The 22,483-nt window shown below is 36.9% G+C and overlaps 1 protein-coding gene across 2 annotated transcripts in view; it reads right to left on the minus strand.

Annotated features, from left to right (window-relative positions):
- POU6F2 (POU class 6 homeobox 2) overlaps positions 1–22,483 on the minus strand; it is a 312,234-nt gene that overhangs the window by 158,346 nt on the left and 131,405 nt on the right. For both annotated transcript variants that reach the window (XM_053969855.1, XM_053969865.1), the window contains exons 3-4: positions 15,016–15,107; positions 13,843–14,071 (exon numbers count right to left, since the gene is read on the minus strand). In XM_053969855.1, coding sequence (XP_053825830.1) covers positions 13,843–14,071; positions 15,016–15,107 — 321 coding nt within the window. The remainder of the gene's footprint in view (positions 1–13,842; positions 14,072–15,015; positions 15,108–22,483) is intronic.

The raw sequence follows: 22,483 nt of genomic DNA on the forward strand, positions 1-22,483 counted from the left end.
ACACCTAAAATGAATCTGCCTCACTAAAACTGAGAGTTGAAGGCCCCTGGATTTGGCTCTGTGCTGGCATATCACAATTACCACTCAGAGCTGACCACTTACTTGTGACAATGATGTGGAATCACTTCAGAAGAAGTGTGTGGAAAAATGTTTACATCCTGGTTAGTGAAAAACCATCATCTAAGAAGGAAACTATTCACAATGCTGAAGTCTGCAAAATCCCATTTATTAAAATTCATTCATTCACTGGGATCTTTCTGGAGTAGGGATTACTATGAAGACAACTTGTCTGATCTTTAACTTTCAAAGCTAACTACTTCAACTAAATAAACAAGCAGCTGTTTGGGTTATGTGATCAATCAGTAAAAGGTCCACAAAAACATGTGGGAAATGCCTGCATGTTGTTTCATTTGAGTGGCCAGCTTACTTTTTTTTCTTCTCTTTTCCATTTGCCTGGCCAGCTAAGGACCAGAAGGTTGTGCTTTTTGGGTTTTACCTCAATTGTCTCTTTTTTGATTTTTCACTCCTATTTCTTTCAGTGGCTTTTTGTTCCATCAGCAATAGATTGACAAATGCCTCTAATGTCAAGATGTGAACAGCCAAAGAGGAATCCCAATTACAGTGGCCAGGAAACACGCAGATGCTTGAGCATCTTTCTATTAACTAGTTCTTCTACCTCTACAGTAGTAGTTAATAGTTAATGTGTACTACTTTGTGAAATTCTTCTCAGGAAGAATTTGTACTCCCCAGCCTACTGGACAGAGGCTCCTGGATGAAAGAGCTAGCTGAAGCCTAAAAGGAATGGTAGAAGAAAGGGGAGGGAAGGGAAGGGAAGGGAAGGGAAGGGAAGGGAAGGGAAGGGAAGGGAAGGGAAGGGAAGGGAAGGGAAGGGAAGGGAAGGGAAGGGAAGGGAAGGGAAGGGAAGGGAAGGGAAGGGAAGGGAAGGGAAGGGAAGGGAAGGGAAGGGAAGGGAAGGGAAGGGAAGGGAAGGGAAGGGAAGGGAAGGGAAGGGAAGGGAAGGGAAGGGAAGGGAAGGGAAGGGAAGGGAAGGGAAGGGAAGGGAAGGGAAGGGAAGACTTTTTATGAGTACTATGCACTCTCTCGACAGTCTTTTTATCCATCCATGTTTTTATGTAGTCCTGCAGTATGTCTGGATGAGAAGACTAACATCTTTACAGAAAACATGACACTTAGGAAGCCTATGCTTTCATTGTTCCCATTTCAATAGCTATCAATAGATTTATGCACACACACAAACATACAGGCATTCCACATTCAGCATTCTGTCTTCAGTTACTGAAAAGAACATTATAACTGCTGCTGTCTAAAATCAGACCTACTGAGCTAATTTTAACTGCAGGTGCTGATGGCAGAGATCTAGTTATATAAGCCACACAGTCCTGCAACTTGGGCACTCAGTGCTCTAAGAGAAGCCTCTACCTGAATTATATTGCTCTGAATCATAAGCAATAAGGTTTTGTTTTCATTGCGTATACAATAGTTACAAATTATTTCTCCCTGAAGCATGTCTACATCAATGTTAGCAAGTAATTTCCTGCAGTATATGAGGATGACTAGATGGAAGCAATTGGTTCTAAGTCCCTCTCACTCCCTCTACTTGCAATTCAGGGTTTCTTCTTTGGACAGTATTTACTCTGATTTGCACTGAATATATGGCTCTTGAAGCTGTGCAAAGGGCCAGTTGTTGGTTTGTATCTCCACTTGGTTCTGAAATGTAGTAGGTATGCATTTGTAGTTGAATTCTGAGTTTAGTTTTCTGCAGAAGAAATCTTGTCTGCACAGGTCAAACATGAGGAAAATGGTGAAAAGACAAGGATTAATTTCAAGTCTACTGTACCTGTTTTAAACAAAATACTTCAGTAGATACAGCTGGCTCTACAGTAAGATATATTTCATGAACAGGGGTTGACTTCCTGCCTTCCCACACCACTTTAATGAAAACTTTTCCTGTATTAATAACAGTAGGTCTAGGTTTCTTAGCCTTGGTTTCCAATCTCCATTATGCCATTTATGAAATTACCAGATAAGGAGACAAAAAGAATGCAAGTGCAATGGGACTGTGTATAAATTGATCTGTATTGGAAATCTCATCCCATTCTGTTATTTACTTTTTTCCGAGTAAAATAATTATATTTGTATAGGTATAGGTATAGATATAGATTAGATGCTACATTACAAAGCCACAAGGGTTCCTGATCTTCTTAACATGATGGTTGTCATAGTTTGTTTTGTTTTGCATGAGCAAGAGCTCATTACTGAGAACCCTTGTCATTCACATCAGATTGTGTCTTAATGGAGCATTTCTGAAATGAATGGCAGGACATATAAATTTCAATTCAAACTGTACCTTAGAGTCTTGCTCCCTCTAAAATCAATCATTCCTCAGGACAAAGAAAGCTTTACAGCTTGGGTTTTTACAAGCATGCTGTAGTCGCTTGTTCAATGTACTTTTAAGAAAGCCCAAAAGTGATTTTCACTTTCAAAAGTGATTCGCCACTTGGTTCTGGAATGTAGTATGTATGCACTTTTAGTGGAATTTTAAGGTTTTTTTCATGTTATGTGTTCAGGCATTATTCCAGCTGGTCTTTTTGGCTACCTTCTGTAATAGGTTACTTCTACACTTGCAGTCTCCTGGATTCAAAAGATGCTATAGTTCCTTGTAATCCTTGCAGTGCAGTTGGATGCCATGATGCAAACATACAAGTAATACCCTGTCTCAGTTAGCCAGAAGCTGTATAGTTGTATAGTTTGCTGTGCAAAATAGGTGAACTAAAACTAAGCTTCACTGCTGGGGAGGGTAATTGCAGCACTGTTTTCGCAGCAATCCCCTGCCAGGCAATCCATAGACTGGTTGCTCTGGAGGGAATCCAAGCTAGAACTAAGATGCCAGATAAGCAGTAGCCTGAAAAAAGTGTTTAAAATAAGAAAGAAAATTAATGAGAAAGATTAAGATAATTTACCTTTGTATATTGTATCTATCATAAATCCCATTGTCAGTATCTATTGCTCAAGTACCTGACAAACTTTTGTTTCTATCCTTTCCATAAAAGCCTCCATCATATGTAAAGTTGCATACCTTTCATGGTTTTATAATAAACTGGAAGTGAGTAACAGTGTGATATCAAAGGAAATAAAACTCCAGTTGCTATTGCTGCCGGGGTTGCCTTCTGAATGTGGCTTACACAATATTTCATCTGTGCTGACACCTTTCACTCTCAATTATTTGGCTGCTGTCAAAACAAATCAATCATATTATAGCACTGTGTCTTATGTTACCATTCCACTGAAAGTTAGCTGCATTAGCTTTGAAATATATGGGAGTATAAAATTTATCTGTATTATTTATTTAATACAACATTCTCCCTTGTGAGTTATCTTTCAAACACAGGAAATTCAAATTATCTGATGCTGAACATTGAATATATATAAATATCACTAAAAAAAATTAAAATAATGGCACTCATGGGAACATAAATGCATAAAGATACACTTAATAAGTCTTACAGTTTGAACCAATTAATTTGAGAAATTGAGAAAATAGTATATGTTTTTAATTTTGTTTACAACTGGCCAAGGTGCTTATATTAGATAAATGTAACATGAACAACCACACTTGCTAAAGCAGAGTAAAACAAATATGCAAAGAACTGATTTGGTTAACAGTAAAATCAAAGGTGTGGAGTTGGGGAACTGAATATTTTTCAAAGATGCTGCAGTGCTGAGGAAGAGGGAGTAGGGGGAACCACATTCTGCTTTTACAATTCACAAGCACTAATTTGGGAAAAGAAAAGCAAGAATCTTGAACAGAGAATCTGGAAGTGATTGCTCTGTTCAGATGTTAGACTTAATAGTTTTCAGAAAACAGGTTCAAAATTTTTTCTTGAGAGGTTTTATCCTTTTAAAAATAAGAAAGATAAAAGAAACTTTCAAGGTGCCAATAAATGAACTTCCTCAAAATGTTCTACTATAATTTCTTGGCTTTTTAGACAGGATTCATGTCCTGTTACAACCACATCTTCTAAAATACAGGGGCCCAATATAACAGTAAAATTACAACAGTTTTTTCACCTCTTCTTCAGTTATTACTGCTGACGCAATAGGAAATCAGCTACACAGCACAGAATATATTCAGGAATACTTGGGTTGTGAATGGCTTAAGGAAACAAGCTGAAACATAAAGGATGGATAGAGCCAGCTCAGGAGGAGGAAAGACACAAGAGACTGAAATCGGATCTGAGACACAGAAAGGAAAAGACACTGTAAATCTGAAGCATCACCATTTACTTGAATATAATAAATCATTGGAAATTATTTATTCTATTCTTTATGATGAAGATTTATTTTTAACATTGTATAATTTATCATATTAAAACACAAATAAGTGAAAAAAGAGTCTCTAAGATATGTCAAGTCTACAGATAATTAAGTTTAAAAGCAATATTTATGCTAAAAGCAAACAAACAAACAAAAAACTATAGCAGGCAATCATCTAAGAGCCTGTATGGTTCTGGAACTTATTGACCTGGGTGGAAAACTCCGGTCCTTCTATGATATGAAAAACATTACTTTAGGTCCAAAAAATAAGGGAAATTCACCTTATTTTTGCAGCTACTGAAAAAAAGAGCATAGAGTCTTTTATGTCTATGGACCAGAATAAGATTTAGGAGTTAAGGACATTTAGATCTAGCTGTGTATGAGGAACTCCAGGCATCTAACAGTAGTGATTTAAGCCAGTTTGTAGGAAAGTATAACTACTAACTGTCTACACATTTGTTTACAGGTGGGAAGACTTGCAAAAAATGTGTATGTCCTCCATCATATGGAACACCTGGGCTAAAGTGCAGAGTAAGAATACAGGTCTCAGATCTGTGCTATCTGCTACATCTGTCAGAGTAACAAGCTTGCAAAGATGGAACATTCAAGGAATAAAGGCAGCTTCAGGAAAATTAAATGGAGGCCTGAAGAGTTCCATGAGCACAACTTTCAACCCAAAGGACAAAAGATTGCATAGATGTCTAGGGACGAGAAAACAGAAGGAAGTTTCACTTTTATAATTTCTGATGTTACCAGGTAGATTCTATTGCCATTTATGAGGCAATCTCCATGGCAGACAGATTTTTTCCCTCAAATAAAAAAAAAAAAAAAAGTTTAAAGATGCATAAACTTTAAGATTTTAATGAGAAAGTAATAAGACACCTTCAGAACTTTCCATGACAGAAAAGAATAGCTGGTCTCCATAAAGAAGAAGTGTATGGTTCTGTGGTACAGAACCACATAGACATTAAAGGAATTTCATTTTAAAAAATTGGTTCTCAGGCATTTAATTTGTATGTTCCATACATTCAAAATTCACACTACCCAGTTGGTCAATAAAGACTTTGTTGTTTTTATGAGTCCCTAAATATATATGTCCTTGATTAGAATCTCACTGGTGAATCAAGAACACAAATTTTTTTCCAGGGAGTTTTTAAAACATGAATCATAGTGATTTTATTAATACAAAGGCCATGGAAAAACAAAGGAAATTAAACCCCAAATACTATAAATATCTGACTTAAATCCACTAAGGCAAGGAAATTAAGAGTGAAGGCTGCAAATCCATCATGGTAATCTTTCTACATCTCTCTCTATTGAAGTAGAGTGTCTTGGACCAGCATAAGAATCCTATGTGCATATAGATGTGCCCATCTGTTTTTATGTGATCTAGACTATTTGCATGTGATTCACTACTGCATGTAGCACATGTGCAAAAATGCAGAGGTGAAGAACATAGTGACAAACACTAGCTAGGTTTTTCACTAGCTTTTGAAATTTCTTGGCCTTTGTAGGATTACAGTAAGTTGAGTGCTTCACATTGTTGGAATGAGCTTTCTCTACATTAATTTAAATTGTCACGGTCTAAATTCAAGAAGAAGATTAAAGGCTTCTCAAAACAGGTGCAAAAATATACTTTAAACTCAGCATTAAAATGCACCATGTTCTGGTTGATGGAAATTTCATTTATAATCCTGCACACAGAATATTCTTGCCAGGAGTAGTATCAGTCTGAGACAGGGCTCAATAAAGGTGTACATACCCCAGAACGACCAGGTCTTGCATATCAATCACACAACAACTCCTAGCTTAGTGGTCATGCCTGCCAAAGGATAATTTTACCAATGGTTTTTTGGTGAAAACTTCAAGGAGGCTGGGGAGGTGCAGACTACTTCCATCTTTCCCATCTGCTTCTTCACATAAAAGTCTGGAAATTTAGATTTTGTCAGTACTTGGCCTGCAATGTTTAAGTAGGTGCAAACACTTTGATTTCAGAATTTGATCTACATCACATCATTACTTCTCACCAATGTTCCATAACCATCAGTAGCCAAAAAAAAAAAAAAAAAAAAAGGCATGTCTGTGACCTGTTTTGGGTGGAGGTCAACAACAGAGCACACAAGCATTAAGACTACTGCATTTATATGCCTCTAGTGGTAGGCTTTTAACTTATGGGGAAGAGAAACCAGACAACAAATAGCTAACACTCTGGGACTGATCAATAAACAGCTAGTAACTAATAAAGACTTGAACCTTTCACATTCACTCTCTGAAGGCAGCAATTTGACACTGAATAAGATTAGCAATTAACATGGGGCCAATGCATTCCAACAGGAGAAGCCTTGTATTATGGGGGAAAAACCCAAACAAATAAACAAACAACCCAGTAAGATTCTTTCTATACTACTGTCAGAAAAGCAGATTTTGCCCTTTCTTCCAAAAGCAAATGCTAGGCCTTCTAAAAAAGTACATTTCCTGGGAGACCCAGCAAAGACAGCTCATCCCATCTTCAGGGATCTCTGCATATTAGTTCAGTTATCCTACAACAGTTTGGATGGGATACAGCTGATAGCCTGAGGAAACCTGCTGTATCTGTGCATGCCACGGTGTGCTTATGGATGCTCATATTTGTCTTATTTCTTTCCATGTACTGAGCTAGGGAGGTTTGTCTTGAGGGTTGGTTATCCCATTCTTTGTGTAAGTGAGCCCTCCTGCATTTTGTGCAGCATTTATACAGTGAGAGAGTGAGAGAGGAGGTATATTTGGTTTGAGGGCTTCACAGAAATTGCTATGAGTGCAGCACTTCTTCTTGGTTCTTGTCATTCTTGTTCTAGTTATGTTAGTACACTGCAAAAGTACCTAGGAATAAACTATTCCTCTAAGTGAAACATCATTTTGATTATTACTGACATTGGTGCTCATTAAAATACATAAGTGAAACACTGCCTTTCTGTAGACTCTGAAAGCTATTTCATGTTACTTGAAGGGGAATACAAATGAATAGGGACTGCATCACTTTAGTTAAAAGGGAAATATGTTCTAAGAAACTGGAATTTGGACTCTAGATCTATAAGAAATTGAGGCTTGAAGTTTGCTTTTTTTCTGTCTCTTTTTTGTTTTTCATCTCTCTCCAATTTCTGATTTTTAAGGTGTGTGTACATGGAGGAATGGAGACAGAGCATGTTTACTTTATCTGCTGTACAATTAATAATACAAATCTCTGTTCAGAGGAAACAAGACCTAAGAAATGTAAACAAAAGAGTTTGTTTTATTTTTGTTACTATTGTCTTTACCTAACATTCTTTTTGACTGATCTCCATATAAAAAAGAGCCTTCGTATTTTTTTACCATTATCTGTGTCAACTGTAACCCATATCAGTGCATTTTAATGGCTGTCTCTTATCTCTCAAGGTGTTTAATACATTTCCCCTTCCACTGTATTGCTGCTAAAATATGACCTGCTGCTGTTTAAATAATGTAATTTAATGATTTCCCATTTTCAGCTATGCAAGACTTCCTTTCAGCACTGGAGCCTTTCACTAGTGATTTAGAGAGATAGCTTGTTTTCATTTCTTTCATGACTCAAGACTGAGAAAGTTTGACTTGTAAATAAATTATTGACATCCACTTACGGAGCAGTACAATGGGTAGTGGAAATAAAATGCACAAAGTTTCAGTGCCATGAGGCTACAGTCTCCAGCTTGTTGATTTCTTTCAAGGTTCCAGTGTCATTCCCTCTCCATATTGGCATATATATCTAAAACACTGGTGTGCCATTGCTATGTGATAAAATATATTTGGACCAGCCCTTTGCAGAGGGACTCCCAGATTGTTATCCATGATGAATGAGCATCCAGCAGAAAGCTGACAAAAAACACTGTGGTGGGTTTAGTGTTGGTCAATCACTAGTGTACTCATTAGAATGTACTTATTTGTTTCTTGTTGTGAGATTGGAGTAGGAGAAAGGCAAAGCAGTTTCCTCTTTAACATGTGTTTTTCAGAAACAGCTTTCTGAAACACACTTACAGCGTGTACAGCTTTCCAGTGGTTCAATATGTTGTCAATTCCCAAAGCCAACCACTGACTGGTTTCCTATCAGACATGGGGGAAACTACCAACAGCCCCTCTCAAAGCATCACTTCCATGATGCAAAACCAGCACACTGTCATTTTCTAATTTTAATCACATATGCTATACTAAAAGAATAGCTAAAATATTTTAACTTTTTAGCTAAAACTGCTTTGGTTGTCATGGAAAAAAGACTAAAAAGAGAGGACAGTGGTTAACAACTCCCCAGGACTGGAATGCCTTCCCATCTTTCAGTTATCTCCACAGGAAATTCACAGGGTTAAAATAACATAAAGAAAACAAGTCAGAAAAAACTCAGCTTCCCCACTCAAAAGGTTTCTTGTTCAGCTACACATAAATATTACACTGAGACATAAAAATCAGATGGGCTTAAGGACAGAATGTCTTTTCATGAATATCAGCTCCCAGGCATTACTGAATACTCTGAGATTAAGCAACTACTACTCCCTTGGAGAGTCTCTTGAGAAGGATAACTAAATTAGAAAAAAGAACATAGTCCTCCCATAACCGAAAGAAATCTGACCTGGCAAAAGAGATGCAAAAACTGAAACTGTTCAGCCCATAGAAAAGTTTCCTAAAGGCAGGAAGATGAGTACTTACAACTACTAGTTTGGATGGTTAAGAGGGAAGCTATCAGACTAATTTCTGCATTAAGTCAGTAAAGACAGGCCAAGAAGCAATGAACTAAGTGCAGAAGACAGGAAACACACAGTCTTGTGGAGTACCTGCCTCACTTTTTCCCTTCTCACAACATCACAATTGTTATTGTAACACCTACAAAATTTTAGGAAAGCATGGCTATGTTCCACCTATATTTCTAAGAAATGATGAGTGGAAAACAGGTGTATAAGTTTCTTGGGATAACATCTTTCATGCATAGTTTTTAAACATTTATCTTCAGTGCTTTTAGTGGATTACACTAAAAAGTTATTGTTGCTGATTTTACTGTTTTCTTCAAAGAACTGTTGGTGGAAACTCAAAATTCCACCGGTGTTATGTTCAGGGATTTCTGTTTCCACTAAGGTAGATACTTTTATTCTGCCACCCTCTTCCATCTCAGTGAATTGTATTATTTGCATATTAGTTTTGCATATGAAATTTGTTTACTTGAAGCCAGGGAAAACATATTCTCCTAAGTTTCACAGCAAGAATTTATGCATTCACCTCTGTTCCTTCTTTTAACCTACATTTCATGTATTTGCTCAGGGAATAGATACAGTATAGCAGTGTATATGGCAAATGTCAGGCTGTAAAGAACAGAAAATAATCAAGTCTACAGAAGAAGAAGAAAAGACATTTTGGAAGAGGTTTGGTCTAAACCTCTTTTCACTTACAGCAATGAAATTCCCATCAACTTATTGGTGGATCAGGAAACAGCAACTGAACAAGTTAACACAAACACATTCAGGGAATAAAATATTTTTATAGGTAACTGGCAAGTGAAGAATAGGCAATATCACTAAGTTATACTGTGTGAGCAATCATCAATTGCTCCATTTTAAAATAAACTCTTGTTTTCTCATTTTATGTACTTAATACATCTCCTCTGTGATTCCTATCACTGAGTACTCTTTTCTCTTTTCACAAATAAGAATTTTCTTTGTTTTATCTAGGCACTCTGGGGTCTTATACTTATCACCCTGTACCAGACCTGAAAGTTCCTGAGAAGAAAATAATTTAAACATGTATGTGGAGTACAAAAAATATGGTGGAATTACTCCCTTGATCAACATTGAGTTGTATTCAAGTAGTCTGTCAGATCAGACCTTTTCTGAATTCATACATTATTCAAAAAGTTTTAAGGGTGTCTTTTGAGTTACCTAGCTGGGGTAGTTTGCCATGAAGAGTTTTAGAAGTTTACTTACAAGAGAAGAAAGACAGTAGAAGACCCAGCTCACAGTAGCTGTGGATATCTATGCTTGACCCAACTGAAAATTCAGGGACAGCAAATGTGACAACAAGAGTATTAAGACAGACTGGAAAACAGCATGAAAACTTGTCCTCCATTATCTAAGTTAGCCATGCTACAGTGAGGTTAAGAGATGGAAGCTGATGATTATGGTCTGACTTCGCCAAAAGAGCAGGAATTACCAAACTGTTTTCAAGCATGGTCTTTTATGAGTACACCTATAAAAATATCTACAAAACAGAACACACATTCTACAATTATTTTCAACCAACCACAAAAAAAAAAAAAAAAAAAAAAAAAAAAAAAAACCCAAAAAAAACCCCAAAAAACCCAAGCAAACAAACAAACAAAAAAAAAAAAAAAAACCAAAATAAAAAAACAACCCACCCCAAAAAACCCAACAAACAAACAACCAGGGATCAGAAGTCAGTCAGTTTCAATGGAACTGATGATACCACATAACACTCTCACCTGATTCCTCTCTTCATTCATGCATGCATTGGATAGTGGGCTACAGAGCAAGCAATGGCAGTTTTCAGCTATGACTCAGGATGGTAGGAGCTATCTTGACCAGGTTACTTTGCTGCCTTGTGTAACAGTTTCACTTTCAAAAACTGAGGGCAGACAGTAGCACTTGCTTAGGAGATCGGGAAGGAAAGGTAGGGAAGACAACAAACAGCAACACAACTAAATAAATTCATGAGATTTGTTCCATTCAGATACATTATGGAAGGTGTGACTGTGTTCATAGACAGGGAACTGAACCTGCTGCTCCTGCAAGTCCCTATTTGATCCCAGGCTTCTACCTGTAAAGATTATAACGGAAACCTTTTCATCTCCTAAGGTCATTGCTTGCAAAATTTATTTGGCAGCTAAGTTACATCTTTTAGCTAGCAATTAGACGTCCATGGCTAAACTAAAGAGCAAAGATTGCCTGGCTTAATCCCTACCCTCCAGCTTTGCAACACGGGGTGAATAAATGATGTAAGAACTGCACAAGCTTGTGTTTATTTATAATACTACACACCCAGCAACTCTAACCTGGAGCACTCCACAGTGGAAGGATAAGTTTTTATAATGCCTGTTTCTTTATTAAGATTTCATCATCCACCTACACTAAAAAGCTACTTCCTCTTCACTTTGTTGTATCTGTTTTTACCCACTCCTGTTCTTGCATTATTTTTTTAATCTCCCATTCCTACTTTACATGCACTCTCAAATTTTAAACAAGTAAAATTTGTGCATTAGTGTGTCCTTTTCATCTATCATTTATGAATGACAGGTTCTTTGGTGGGGCTTAATGGTATGAGAGAGACATTATTTTAAACATTAAAGTGAAAACCATTTACAGCTATGATAAGAGAGGTCTGTTGACATTAAACTTTAAAACATACACAAGGTAAAGGCAAGTAGTTGCTCCCAACAGGTGAGAGTACTATGCATGTGCTTTGTAAGGGAGTTTGTTCAACACAAGAGCTGTCTCTTTGTTTTCTCTGTTTGACAACCTGTAGGATCTGGTGCTTCAAATAATGCATCTGGTAATCAGCAGCCACCAGAGTTTGATGACTAAAAGGTATTTAGCATACAGTGCAGAGGATTAATTATAAAAAAATTACCATTTTACTGGAGGAAAACATTTTGTGCCATTTACATTAGAAAGAAATAACAATAAATAAATAAATAAATCTAATGAGTTAAAGCTTTCTTTTACACTTCCTGCTCACACCTTTATCACTTTCACACTGGACTACCACTTCCTTTACTGTCCTCATCCATTAAAACTATACAATTCTGTTGTAAGATACTGGCTAACACTTATCTTGCTGTATTTTGTTCCATTCTATTCAGCAGCAACTGCATTCTGAGAAGTATCAACATAGTTAGGAATAATAAATAAATACATTTGTATTTTATCCCATATGTACTTGGACTGAGTATTGTTCCTAACAGTGTTAGACACATGGACTGAACAGAGGTAAAAAGGGATCTTATAGAACTGCTTTCAGTCTGATTTTAGACCACAGGGAAAATGTAGCAGATCCCTCAGGGTAGAACCATTGCAAGCATGGTACAGCTCAGACAATAGAGAGGATACATAGAGAGATTAACTTTTTCCGAGTTCCTTTGGAGTAATGCAACTCTCTCAACAACTTGAAAGAGAATGGCAGAACCTTATTGATAAAGCAGACCTCCCACAGCAAGAACGAAAACATATATCTGGGGCATGGATGACAGATGAGAAAACTGATTTTATTGTAAATTTTATAAAAAGTTATCTTCATGCAATACCGTATTTTTAGTTGCCTCTATTCATACAGCTGCTTTAATCAGCAGTGGTGAAACGAGTTGTGTGTTGCAGTCAACTTGTTTGGAGGGAAGGGATTATGCCATCCAGAGGGACCTTGACAGGCTTGAGATGTGGGCTGAAGTAAACCTTATGAAGTTCAGCAAAGCAAAGTGCAAGGTCCTACACCTGGGTCACTGCAATCCCAGACACACCAATGGGTTGGGCAGAGAAGTGAGAGCAGCCCTGCTAAGAAAGACCTGGGGGTGACAGGTGATGAAAAACTCAACAGAAGCCAGTTTTGTGTGCTCACAGCCCAGAAAGCCAATCAAGTCCTGGGCTGCATCATGAGGAATGTGGCCAGCAGGTGAAAGGAGATGATTCTGCTCACATGTGATCCCACCTGGAGTATGCACGCTTGTGGTGTCCCCAACATAAGAAACACATGAAACTGTTGGGGCAAGTCCAGAGGAGGACCATGAAGTCTGTAAGAGGACTGCAGCACTTCCTTTATGAACACAGACTGAGAAAGTGGGGGCTGTTCAGCCTGGAGAAGATCACATGGAGATGTTATGGCTAATTTCCAGTATCTGAAGGGTTTCTACAAGAAAGATGGAGAGGGACTCCTCATCAGGAACTGTAGTAATAGGACAAGGAATAATAGGTACAAATTGAAAGAGGGAAGATTTAGGTTAGATATTAGGAAGAAAGTTTTCATTTGGGGGGGTGATAAGACAGTGGAATAAGTTGCCCAGGGGAGGTTGGGGGTGCCCCAACCTTGATAGGATGGGTAAGACATTGAGCAACCTGGTCAGGTGGACACAGGGAGGTGTCTCTGCCCATGGCAGGTGGGGTTGGGACTAGATGATCTTAAAGTCTATTCCAAACCCTTGATATTCTATGATTCTGTTATTCTATAGTTTGAAATCTCCAAGTGATCTGTGAGTAGAGAACATTGATCACTGATGACAGAAAAACCTAATGAGTCATTCAAGTGGTTTGCATTACTGACCCACAGAATGTAAGTCCCAACCTCCAACATGTTTCTATAAAAAGGCAAATAGCCCTTAAGTATCTCTCAAGCATTCAAAAACAATCCAGGTATTACTTTTCAATATTTATGGAGAGTAACATTTCATTTGAAAAGGAGATCACTCAGTTTAAAGAAAGAGATGGCATAAAACATGTGAAAGAACCTGTTAGAAAAATTATGAACATTACTTACCTTGTAGATTTTGCAATGGCAAAGTCATGATGCCTCCTGCTGCAGCTGCTGCTACCAGTCCTTGGATGTTGGTGAGATTTGCTGTAGGTAGAGTTAGGACGAGTCCTTGTTGGCCCCCCAGCTGCCCAGCCATATTGAAAGGAATAAGGATTGGCTGATTCAGGGCTGGAGTGCCTCCTGGCATCACCCCTGCTACTGCTGAGGCTAACTGTTGGGCTGTCAGTAGTGGCTGTAAGAAAACACAGATACAAACCTATTTGAGTGTGTATAGCTCAGTATTACACACTTTCAACCTTCTGGCTTGAGATCTTTTCATGTTGCATTACAGGCATGCACTGCTTCCAGTATCTTAAAGCATACATTTTCACCAATACAGAAAAGTTTGACAAATATGACAGTCTGAAACTGTAAGCCTCACTCAAACAGCATAGTAGCAATCCCAGCTGAATCTAGACTGGAAAATTCATTACACATACACGAAAGATAATATATAAGCGAAAGAAGACACAACTCAACTTAGTCTACAAGTACCTAAATGCGAACATTTCCCAAAAAATCCTGGTTGTATATTGATTGATAATAGCAGAAAACACTAGTGACAACTACCAGAAGCTTTGTGGACCACGACTGTCCTGGGAAGTGGAAGAATATTGAGTATCTTTTTAGAGTATAGCTGAACTTGGATAAAATCATGAAATGAGATGGGAAATATTTTACAATCTTATAAAGTGTAATACTACAATGTCTACACTTTGCTCTAAAGAAAATAAATATCTGGCATAAAAGATAATGAAATACCTTTAGTAATACAAGAGCTCCGTGTGACAGACATAACTGTCAGAGACAATAATTCTGCATTAAAATTGCACAAGATTTTTAATATTAAATTATTATATTAATTACAGAAGTAATTTACATAAGAAATTAAAATATTTTAACTTCCTAAATATGTAAAATTTCTTAGGTTTTGTTTTAGAAAAGCAAACAAAATCTAATTCTACCAAATTTGACTTTTAAAATATACATGATACATACATGTTCCCTTTTTGTACCACTGAATGCAGCCAAAGAGATTCACATTTTCTACATTACACACATCAAAGATGATCAATCACAGTTATTTATTGTTCATCAAATTGCACATCTCGATTAGTTAAAAGGAAGGATACTGACCTGAGGCCCAACAGGGAATGCAGGATGGGACTGACTGGGTTGGTGCTGGTCTGCTGGGCTTGTATCAGGCAGCACTGTGTTTCCTCTGGCCTCTGAAATCCAAAGAACAGATTGACTTTAATATCAAGCCTGGGGACTGCCACATTGCCTTCTACTCTGATGTCACATAACATGAAGCTGAAAATTATATGTTAAAGTGCTTTATCAATAACTCAAGCACTCAAATCACTTATCAGCCGCATAAATTATGCTAACGTTCATTCAGACCAGCCAGCTCATTCAAAGAGTTACAGAAATCTGACAGCAGTGAAACTGAACCTATCATCAACCCAGGTAATGTGGATTGCATTATACTTCAATTTACATACAGAACATGAGCACTCTGTGTGTGTAGAAACTGCATTTTTTTACACTTAGGTGAGCATTAGCCATTGCAATTTCTGAAAGCAAAAATTATCTGAAAAACAATCAGGTCACATCTACTTTCTATCTTAATAAAGTATTTTCTTTTGTCAGTTACTGCGCAGCAAAGGCTCTACTATGCACAATTAAAAGGTACTATGAAAACTGGTATGCTTCCATACGACAGCTTGGTTTTTAAATTGCATGTGGAGAATTAGAAAAATTCTGCAAAACCAAGGATTTCCAGCATTTATTGAGATGATCAATAGCCAAAAATCGAAGCATATGCTGGGCACTAATGACTTGCTAAGCATAGAACACAGTCCAGCCCTGCTAAATTTTGCTGAAATCTGTCATACAGATTTGAAAGGGAGGAAGAAAAATAAAAACATCTTATCAGTTGTAAGAAGTACCAAGATGTTTTCAAAACTACATCTCAATCCTCCATTTCCTCTGGGTAAAGGAACTTTTCAGTGATGATGATCAGGCCCACAGTGATTTTTGAGGTTGTAAGAACGACAGCAAGTATCAAATGTAGCTGCAAGAGTACTGTGGTCTCTTATAAAGAAAATCCTGACAATGGCATCATCATACCTGATTGGTATGATATCTTCTAGTTTGTTTGTTTTTTTTTTTTTTCTGATGAGTGGTTGAAATTCCATTCTGAGTAAACCTTAACAAGATGTTCTTTTCTAATGTTTGTCCTATGAATAGCAAGATAATTCAGAAACAGTTTCTTGGCACACCCTTGTGCTGCAAGGAAAAAGGATACAATTCTGTCATAAAATTTAAAGAGGGTATTATCAGCTCATTTAAAACAAATTCTTTTATATATTCTCCAAGGGGAACAACTTATAAATAATGGAAATGTGGAAAAAAACCCACCTTCACCACATTAAGGTTTAAATAAAATTGACTGCTACATATTATTCAATTGACTTCCATCTCTACAGAAAGCTGTCAATCATAACAGCATTTTAGAATTGGATTAAACAATAAATGTGCAAACTTTTTATGCAGAAATCTGAAAAATCTGATTAATTTGTAATATCTTTGTGTGGTCTCAAAAATTCAGAAATGGACATTGCTCTGGGAATACTTACAAATGGTCTATTGAAATATCTGATTTGGAACTAATAAAAACATACAAACTTGCTGACATTTTATAAAGTGAATTCTACAGAAATATGTTTGCCATTTTAATGACCATTGTCATTTAATATGAGAATAAGCTGACCTACTATAATCAGTGAGGATTCCAACAATTGCCTAGTAACATGCAAAAAGAGACACAGTCACTAAATTTTTTATCTGCAATCTACTCAGTCAAGTTAAATGAAAAGAGAAAAATGTAACTAGATACATGTGTTTCAGTGAAAACTGTTTCTTTCAAATGTGTAACAATTTTAGTGCTGATGCCACCCCTAAGCCCAAAAACAGGGTTTCCCCAGTATGATTTCCTCCTATACAAAATAAAGTGCTATGTTGCTAAACATAATTTTTCCTTTGGTATTTTCCACATACTGTTACAGTCTTTTTTCATTAATCTTCACATCTGTATGTATAAAGTGATGTTAGATCCAAGACTCAGTACCAATGAAGATATCACTCCCCATTAAGATCAAATCTTATAAGTCAATTTTGTTTATGTAATTTTAAGGGCTGTGAGTTTTGTCTATGTGTGTGATTTAATAAATATTAAAACAAGGTTCTGATAATCTGTCACATCAAATGATATCAAATCATCCAATGAAATCTTTGGGAAAAGAACAAAACCGAAGTCATTAGAATTAGATTTTATCGCAATTTTTATACCTTGAGCTCTCAGAAAATATGTAGGAAGTTCTGAAGTAATATGCCTGTGTTTTAGTGTTCTTTTTTCCATGGTGCCCATCCAAAGAATCACTGATTTCCATTATCTGTGCCATAAGGATTTTTCAATATTTGATCACTCAATCTTTACGTAACACAAGATGGCTATATTGCACCATCAAGCCATCAAGATGGATATATCCATTATTTCCTTTCATTGCTTTCCTTTTTCATTGTACTAGGTGGAATCACATAGGATTACATTCCTGTCACACAGTTACTCACCACAGACGATTGTTTTGGTTTTTTTTTATTTCAGTGCTCAAATGCTCTGCCTGCTGCTCCTAATTCAGTTCTCATAGGATGCAGTCATCTCAGGAAAACAGTACACACTTTCATGTGGTCTTATATGTCATCCTATATGAAATTATCAATGCTGTATTCTCTGACTGAAATTTTCAGATCTCTCCTGCCCCTTCTAATCTACCTGCTATAACAGACACTTAAGAGTCAAGAAAATGTACAAGAAAATCTGCCTGCTGGGCTGGCACTAAATACAGTGAAGCGAGAATTTCAGGATTAAGGTTTGTTGCATCACACTGTGACAGTATTTTTTCCTTGCTGTAGCTGCATTCACTGACACACATAGGTCAACATTCTGAAAAAGGCAAGGCAGAGTACAAAACACCACTAGAAGTCTACTTTCTCTTTTCTGCCTTATATTTCTGACTGGGGGGATTCCCCTGATTTCAGAGGAGTCAGGGGGCTCTGTCTATTTCTGATTTCTCTACTATTTCTGCTTCAGAGATTCATTGCTATGAATTTGGAAAAATGCCTTCATTGAGACCAACTGCCCTAAACTGGCAGCACACAATCCCCTACACGGTTTCTTGCCGCTGTTTTACTGAGATTTTTTGGGAGTTGGTTAATTCCAGATGCTGTAACGACCTCAGCAGGTAAATTATTCCTTTGTCCAAATTCCAGTCTTCAGTAATAAAAATGGACTGTCAAAATCTAGCCTAGATTTTCCACTTGTCTGATCCAGGCCTCCTGTTACCTCCTATTAGGTTATTCTCCAGCTCCACTCAGCCTTCTGTCAGTGAGGCGTCTGTCAGCAAGGAACCAGGACTTATAACAACCCCTATGGAGCTGGGGAACTACCAGCAGTACCACCTCTGTTTGTAACTACGTTTTGCAGAAACTCTACCCTCATTACAACCCCAGGCTGCTGGTGCACAAGGGGCAGGGGGAAGGCAGTAGCAGGGCTACTACTCTGAAAAGAGAGCCAATTCTCCTTAAAATTGTTTGCCTAGGCAGGGCTCTTATAATAACTGAGACCTGACAACACAGCCTAAGTCAATGAGTTTGCTCAACAGTACCATATGAACAGACAGGAGTGCCATTGCCATAGTACTGCCACAACTGTAGACAAGGCTTTAATATTTAATAAGGAGTATTCATCATATGTGATTTATCATAAATTAATTATAAATTATATAATACATACCTCTCATCTCACCAAGGGACTGAAAGGACATGACACAATAAAAAATTGAAGCGCACTGTAAACACCGTAAAATAGCCTTCTTAAAATAAAACATTATTTTAAATAAAGCTAAGTAAAACAAAGGCAACCTTCTTCTCCCCTTATCAAAATGAGAAAAAAATTCCACAAACCAAGTGAAAAGCCATATTGCACAATATCTGATTTAGAAAAGAGAAAACAACAACAGAAACATCAGAAGAAAAAAAAAAATCTACATCTCAAGGCCACCAAGCTTCATACAAAATTACAGCTGTAAATGTACTGGTTATAAAAGGCTTTCCATAGTTTGCTTCCATTTTGTTTCTTACACATTTTCAGCAACACAACAGGTAACTCAGTTAGTTCTTAGTGTCTCCCAGTGCCCTGTGAAGGTGAGAATGCTCCAATGCCCCACTTTACAACTAATGGGGAAAGGAGACACCAATGTGGATTCTCAAATAAGCACAATTTAGGTGATCTCCTCAGCTCTAGATCCACTGTTCAGGAAGGCATGGGTCAAAACACACAACAGTTCTGCGACTCCTTGGCTGCTCCAGGGGTACAGCAGTTCTGACAAGGTGAATCTGCACATGCTCCCCAGCATCCTCGCTTGGATGCAATGCCTGTTCCAGCTGCCCTTGTCTCACCTGGTCTCTGATGCTTGCAAGGAACCTGCAGCTGACTGAAAAATGGTATGGAACAGCATCACAGCATGGAGTGTGTTAAACTTTACGTCCAGCTCTACCCTGGCCCTTCTGCCCATGTGTGCTTGTGCCTGCTCAAAGGCATGATGCACCCTGGCATCTCTTCTCAGACTCTGCACCAAAGCTCACTCAAAGCCAATGCTCATACCAAAGCATAGGACTAATCTCAGCAAATGACCTGGATACGAACAACTTTCTCATGGTCTTCATGAATGAATTCAATATATCTCACATTTGTATCAAAACCAGGAATATGCTGGACCACTTCTCCTTAGCACTCAATGCTTTGAAAAATAAGCTGGATCAAATTAAATAATACTAGATTTTCAGTGATCAAAAGAATATATAAATCCTTCTGAGATATAAGAAAAATATTTCTAATGCATTAACATTAATAAAAGAACACATTTCAAGCAACAGTTGCTATTAAACCTTTAGCTAGTTCCACAATGCAACATTAAATTACTTGTATTTATCTCTCAGTAACCATAACAATAAGAAATCAAAAGTAGACTTTTTTCTTACTCACTGAGACAACTCACATTAAAGATACAGCTTTGAGAATTAAATCATTAAAGTAAAAATACTGCCTGTGAGAAAAAAGTTTTACATTTTTAAAACTAAAAAAAAATAATAAACTAAACAATCTGAGCAAAACATTGCTGCATTTAGATCATAATCAAGGGATAAAAACCAACTTTTAAAGGAAATTAATTAGACCAACTAATATAATTCAAATTATCAGGTATGGTGTGTGAAAGTCCATCATCTCTGATTAAAGTAACTCAGCTCTTCACTAAATGAAACCTTACCTCTCAGCAGTTATACCAAGAGCAATCTTGCTGAACAAAATTTAATAATTGAAAGAAAAAATTCAACTGATAATGAAAACAAATATAACATTCTCTCTTCATTCTGCCACAAACCACAATATTTTGGCTCTTAATTTCAGTATTTTCATTTTCCTGTTGCGTCAGATTTTGGACATGTCAGGAGGAAGCATGCACAAACTACCACATTGTAAAACCTTAGTAATCAGTTCGTTACACAAAATTTCACAAACACACTTAAATTTTACAATACTTGCAGGAGAGAAAATTGAGATTTTATGCTAATTCCATTTTACATTGTTATTTTCCCATGGTTCTCAGAGGAGATATTCCTGCTACCTCAGCAAAGAAAATCAATCTCATAAATTATATTAGAATAATGATTTTCCCACTGAAAGATATGAATTCAGGCTTAGACCTTCCATATTTAGTTTGTCTCTTTCCAGTCCATGACCAAAATGTAGTACAAAATTCACTCCTTTGGATTGTATAAGATTTCCCAAGGTATCAGGTTATCACACAGATGATTAAGCAATTAATCTTTTTCTGCTGACCTGTACTTCAGATTTTAATTTTTTATTTTTAAGTAGTAATTTCACCCTCACAAAGAGACACAAACAAGTGTGTAGAATTCTGGATGTGTGCAGAATTACTACTAGCACTTGTTAACTCTGAAACCTAATAAAATTGCAATGTTGGTGCTATGATTTTACTGTTCAATCATTTCAGCACAACATACAAATGCTGTGCACATCTTCTACAATGTCAGATTGTGTCAACGTATATAGATCTTATTCTTAATTTTCCCGTACCTATGTACAAAGCCCTTCTAGTTTACCTTTGAAAATGTTTGTGGTGTGATAAGGGAATGGTATATTGATTTACCATATTGACATATATATCAATGCAATATCCTATACAGAAAAGCTAAAAATCCTGCATTGAAAATGCATTGAATTATACAGCAGTATGAATAGAGCAGATTTGCTTTACTGAGTGTATCATTCAGTACTTAAGTAAGTAAAACACCACAGTTTTATACTTATCTGAAATTGCCTCGCAGTTGCTACTGCAAAGCTACTAAAATCATCTGCAGAGCTCAAAGTCATTCTGCCAGCAGAGTATAGAATACTGTCTTTGCCTGGTCCCTGGAGTTATTTCCTCCTAAAGGATCTTCTCCCACAAGGCACATGCAGTAGTAGCTGAAATCACTGTCCTCATTATCCCTATGCACAGAGCTTGGTTTGTATTTATGCACATGCATCCTTCTGGATTAGGATTAAAGCTCCATGACTTTTTATAATGAAAATCAGACTATTAAAGTGATTCATGTTACAGAGGACTTCTTCTGGGCAACCACAAGTTATAATTACCACTTTAAAAAATTTACCATACAAAGGCACAAAATCACAAATAACTCAAAATCCCAGTTCTCCCAAGGGCTTTAAATTTTCTTCTTTCCCATCTTTATTTTTGCTCCTCTTTCATTGTCTCATCTTTTCCTTTTTCTCTTTACCATATGTGATTTTTTTTTCTTACTGGTGCCTATATGAATATTCTTCCACTTCAAATACCTCATGTGAGACAAGAAGTGTTGCTACTGCAGAAAAGGTGAAGGGATATAATTGCAAAAGTATGTTCTTTATTCAAAATAGACTCATTCTACTTTTCTTCAGTCACTAAGTACAGTGCATAAAAATCCCTTGTTAGTGGTATATACATTTTTTATGAGTTGGACCCTTATATTGAGAGTTCTAATTCCTTTTATACTGTATGCATTAGCACAAATATTAGGTCCACAAAGATCCTACCAGTCTCTGAATTCATACAACATTTCATACTCACTGGTTGCTGTTAGTGCTGGTAAATGCAGTGATAATAAAGGTGACTTACCAGAAGATGGACAGTTGAATGCTTTATTATTTCATGTTGGGCAGCTGATCCCTAGCTAAGAAGGCCAGGAGGCTTCTCTAAATTAAATTTTCCTTTCTTTCCATCCCTGGACGTTTACTAAATGTCATAGAATGAGCACATTAAAGAACATCTATTTTGGAACAACTGTTAAAGTTTGCTATATTTATAGCTATCTTAGATTTCTTCAGGATTTTTTATAGTGTTTACCTATGCATATTGGTCTTGTCCTTAATAGGGAAGAGGGCAAGCTTTCCATCAAAAGCCCAACTTGCCAACACTCA

This window comes from Vidua macroura, chromosome 1 (genome assembly GCF_024509145.1).
Source record: "Vidua macroura isolate BioBank_ID:100142 chromosome 1, ASM2450914v1, whole genome shotgun sequence".
NCBI classification, from domain to species: Eukaryota; Metazoa; Chordata; class Aves; order Passeriformes; family Viduidae; genus Vidua; species Vidua macroura.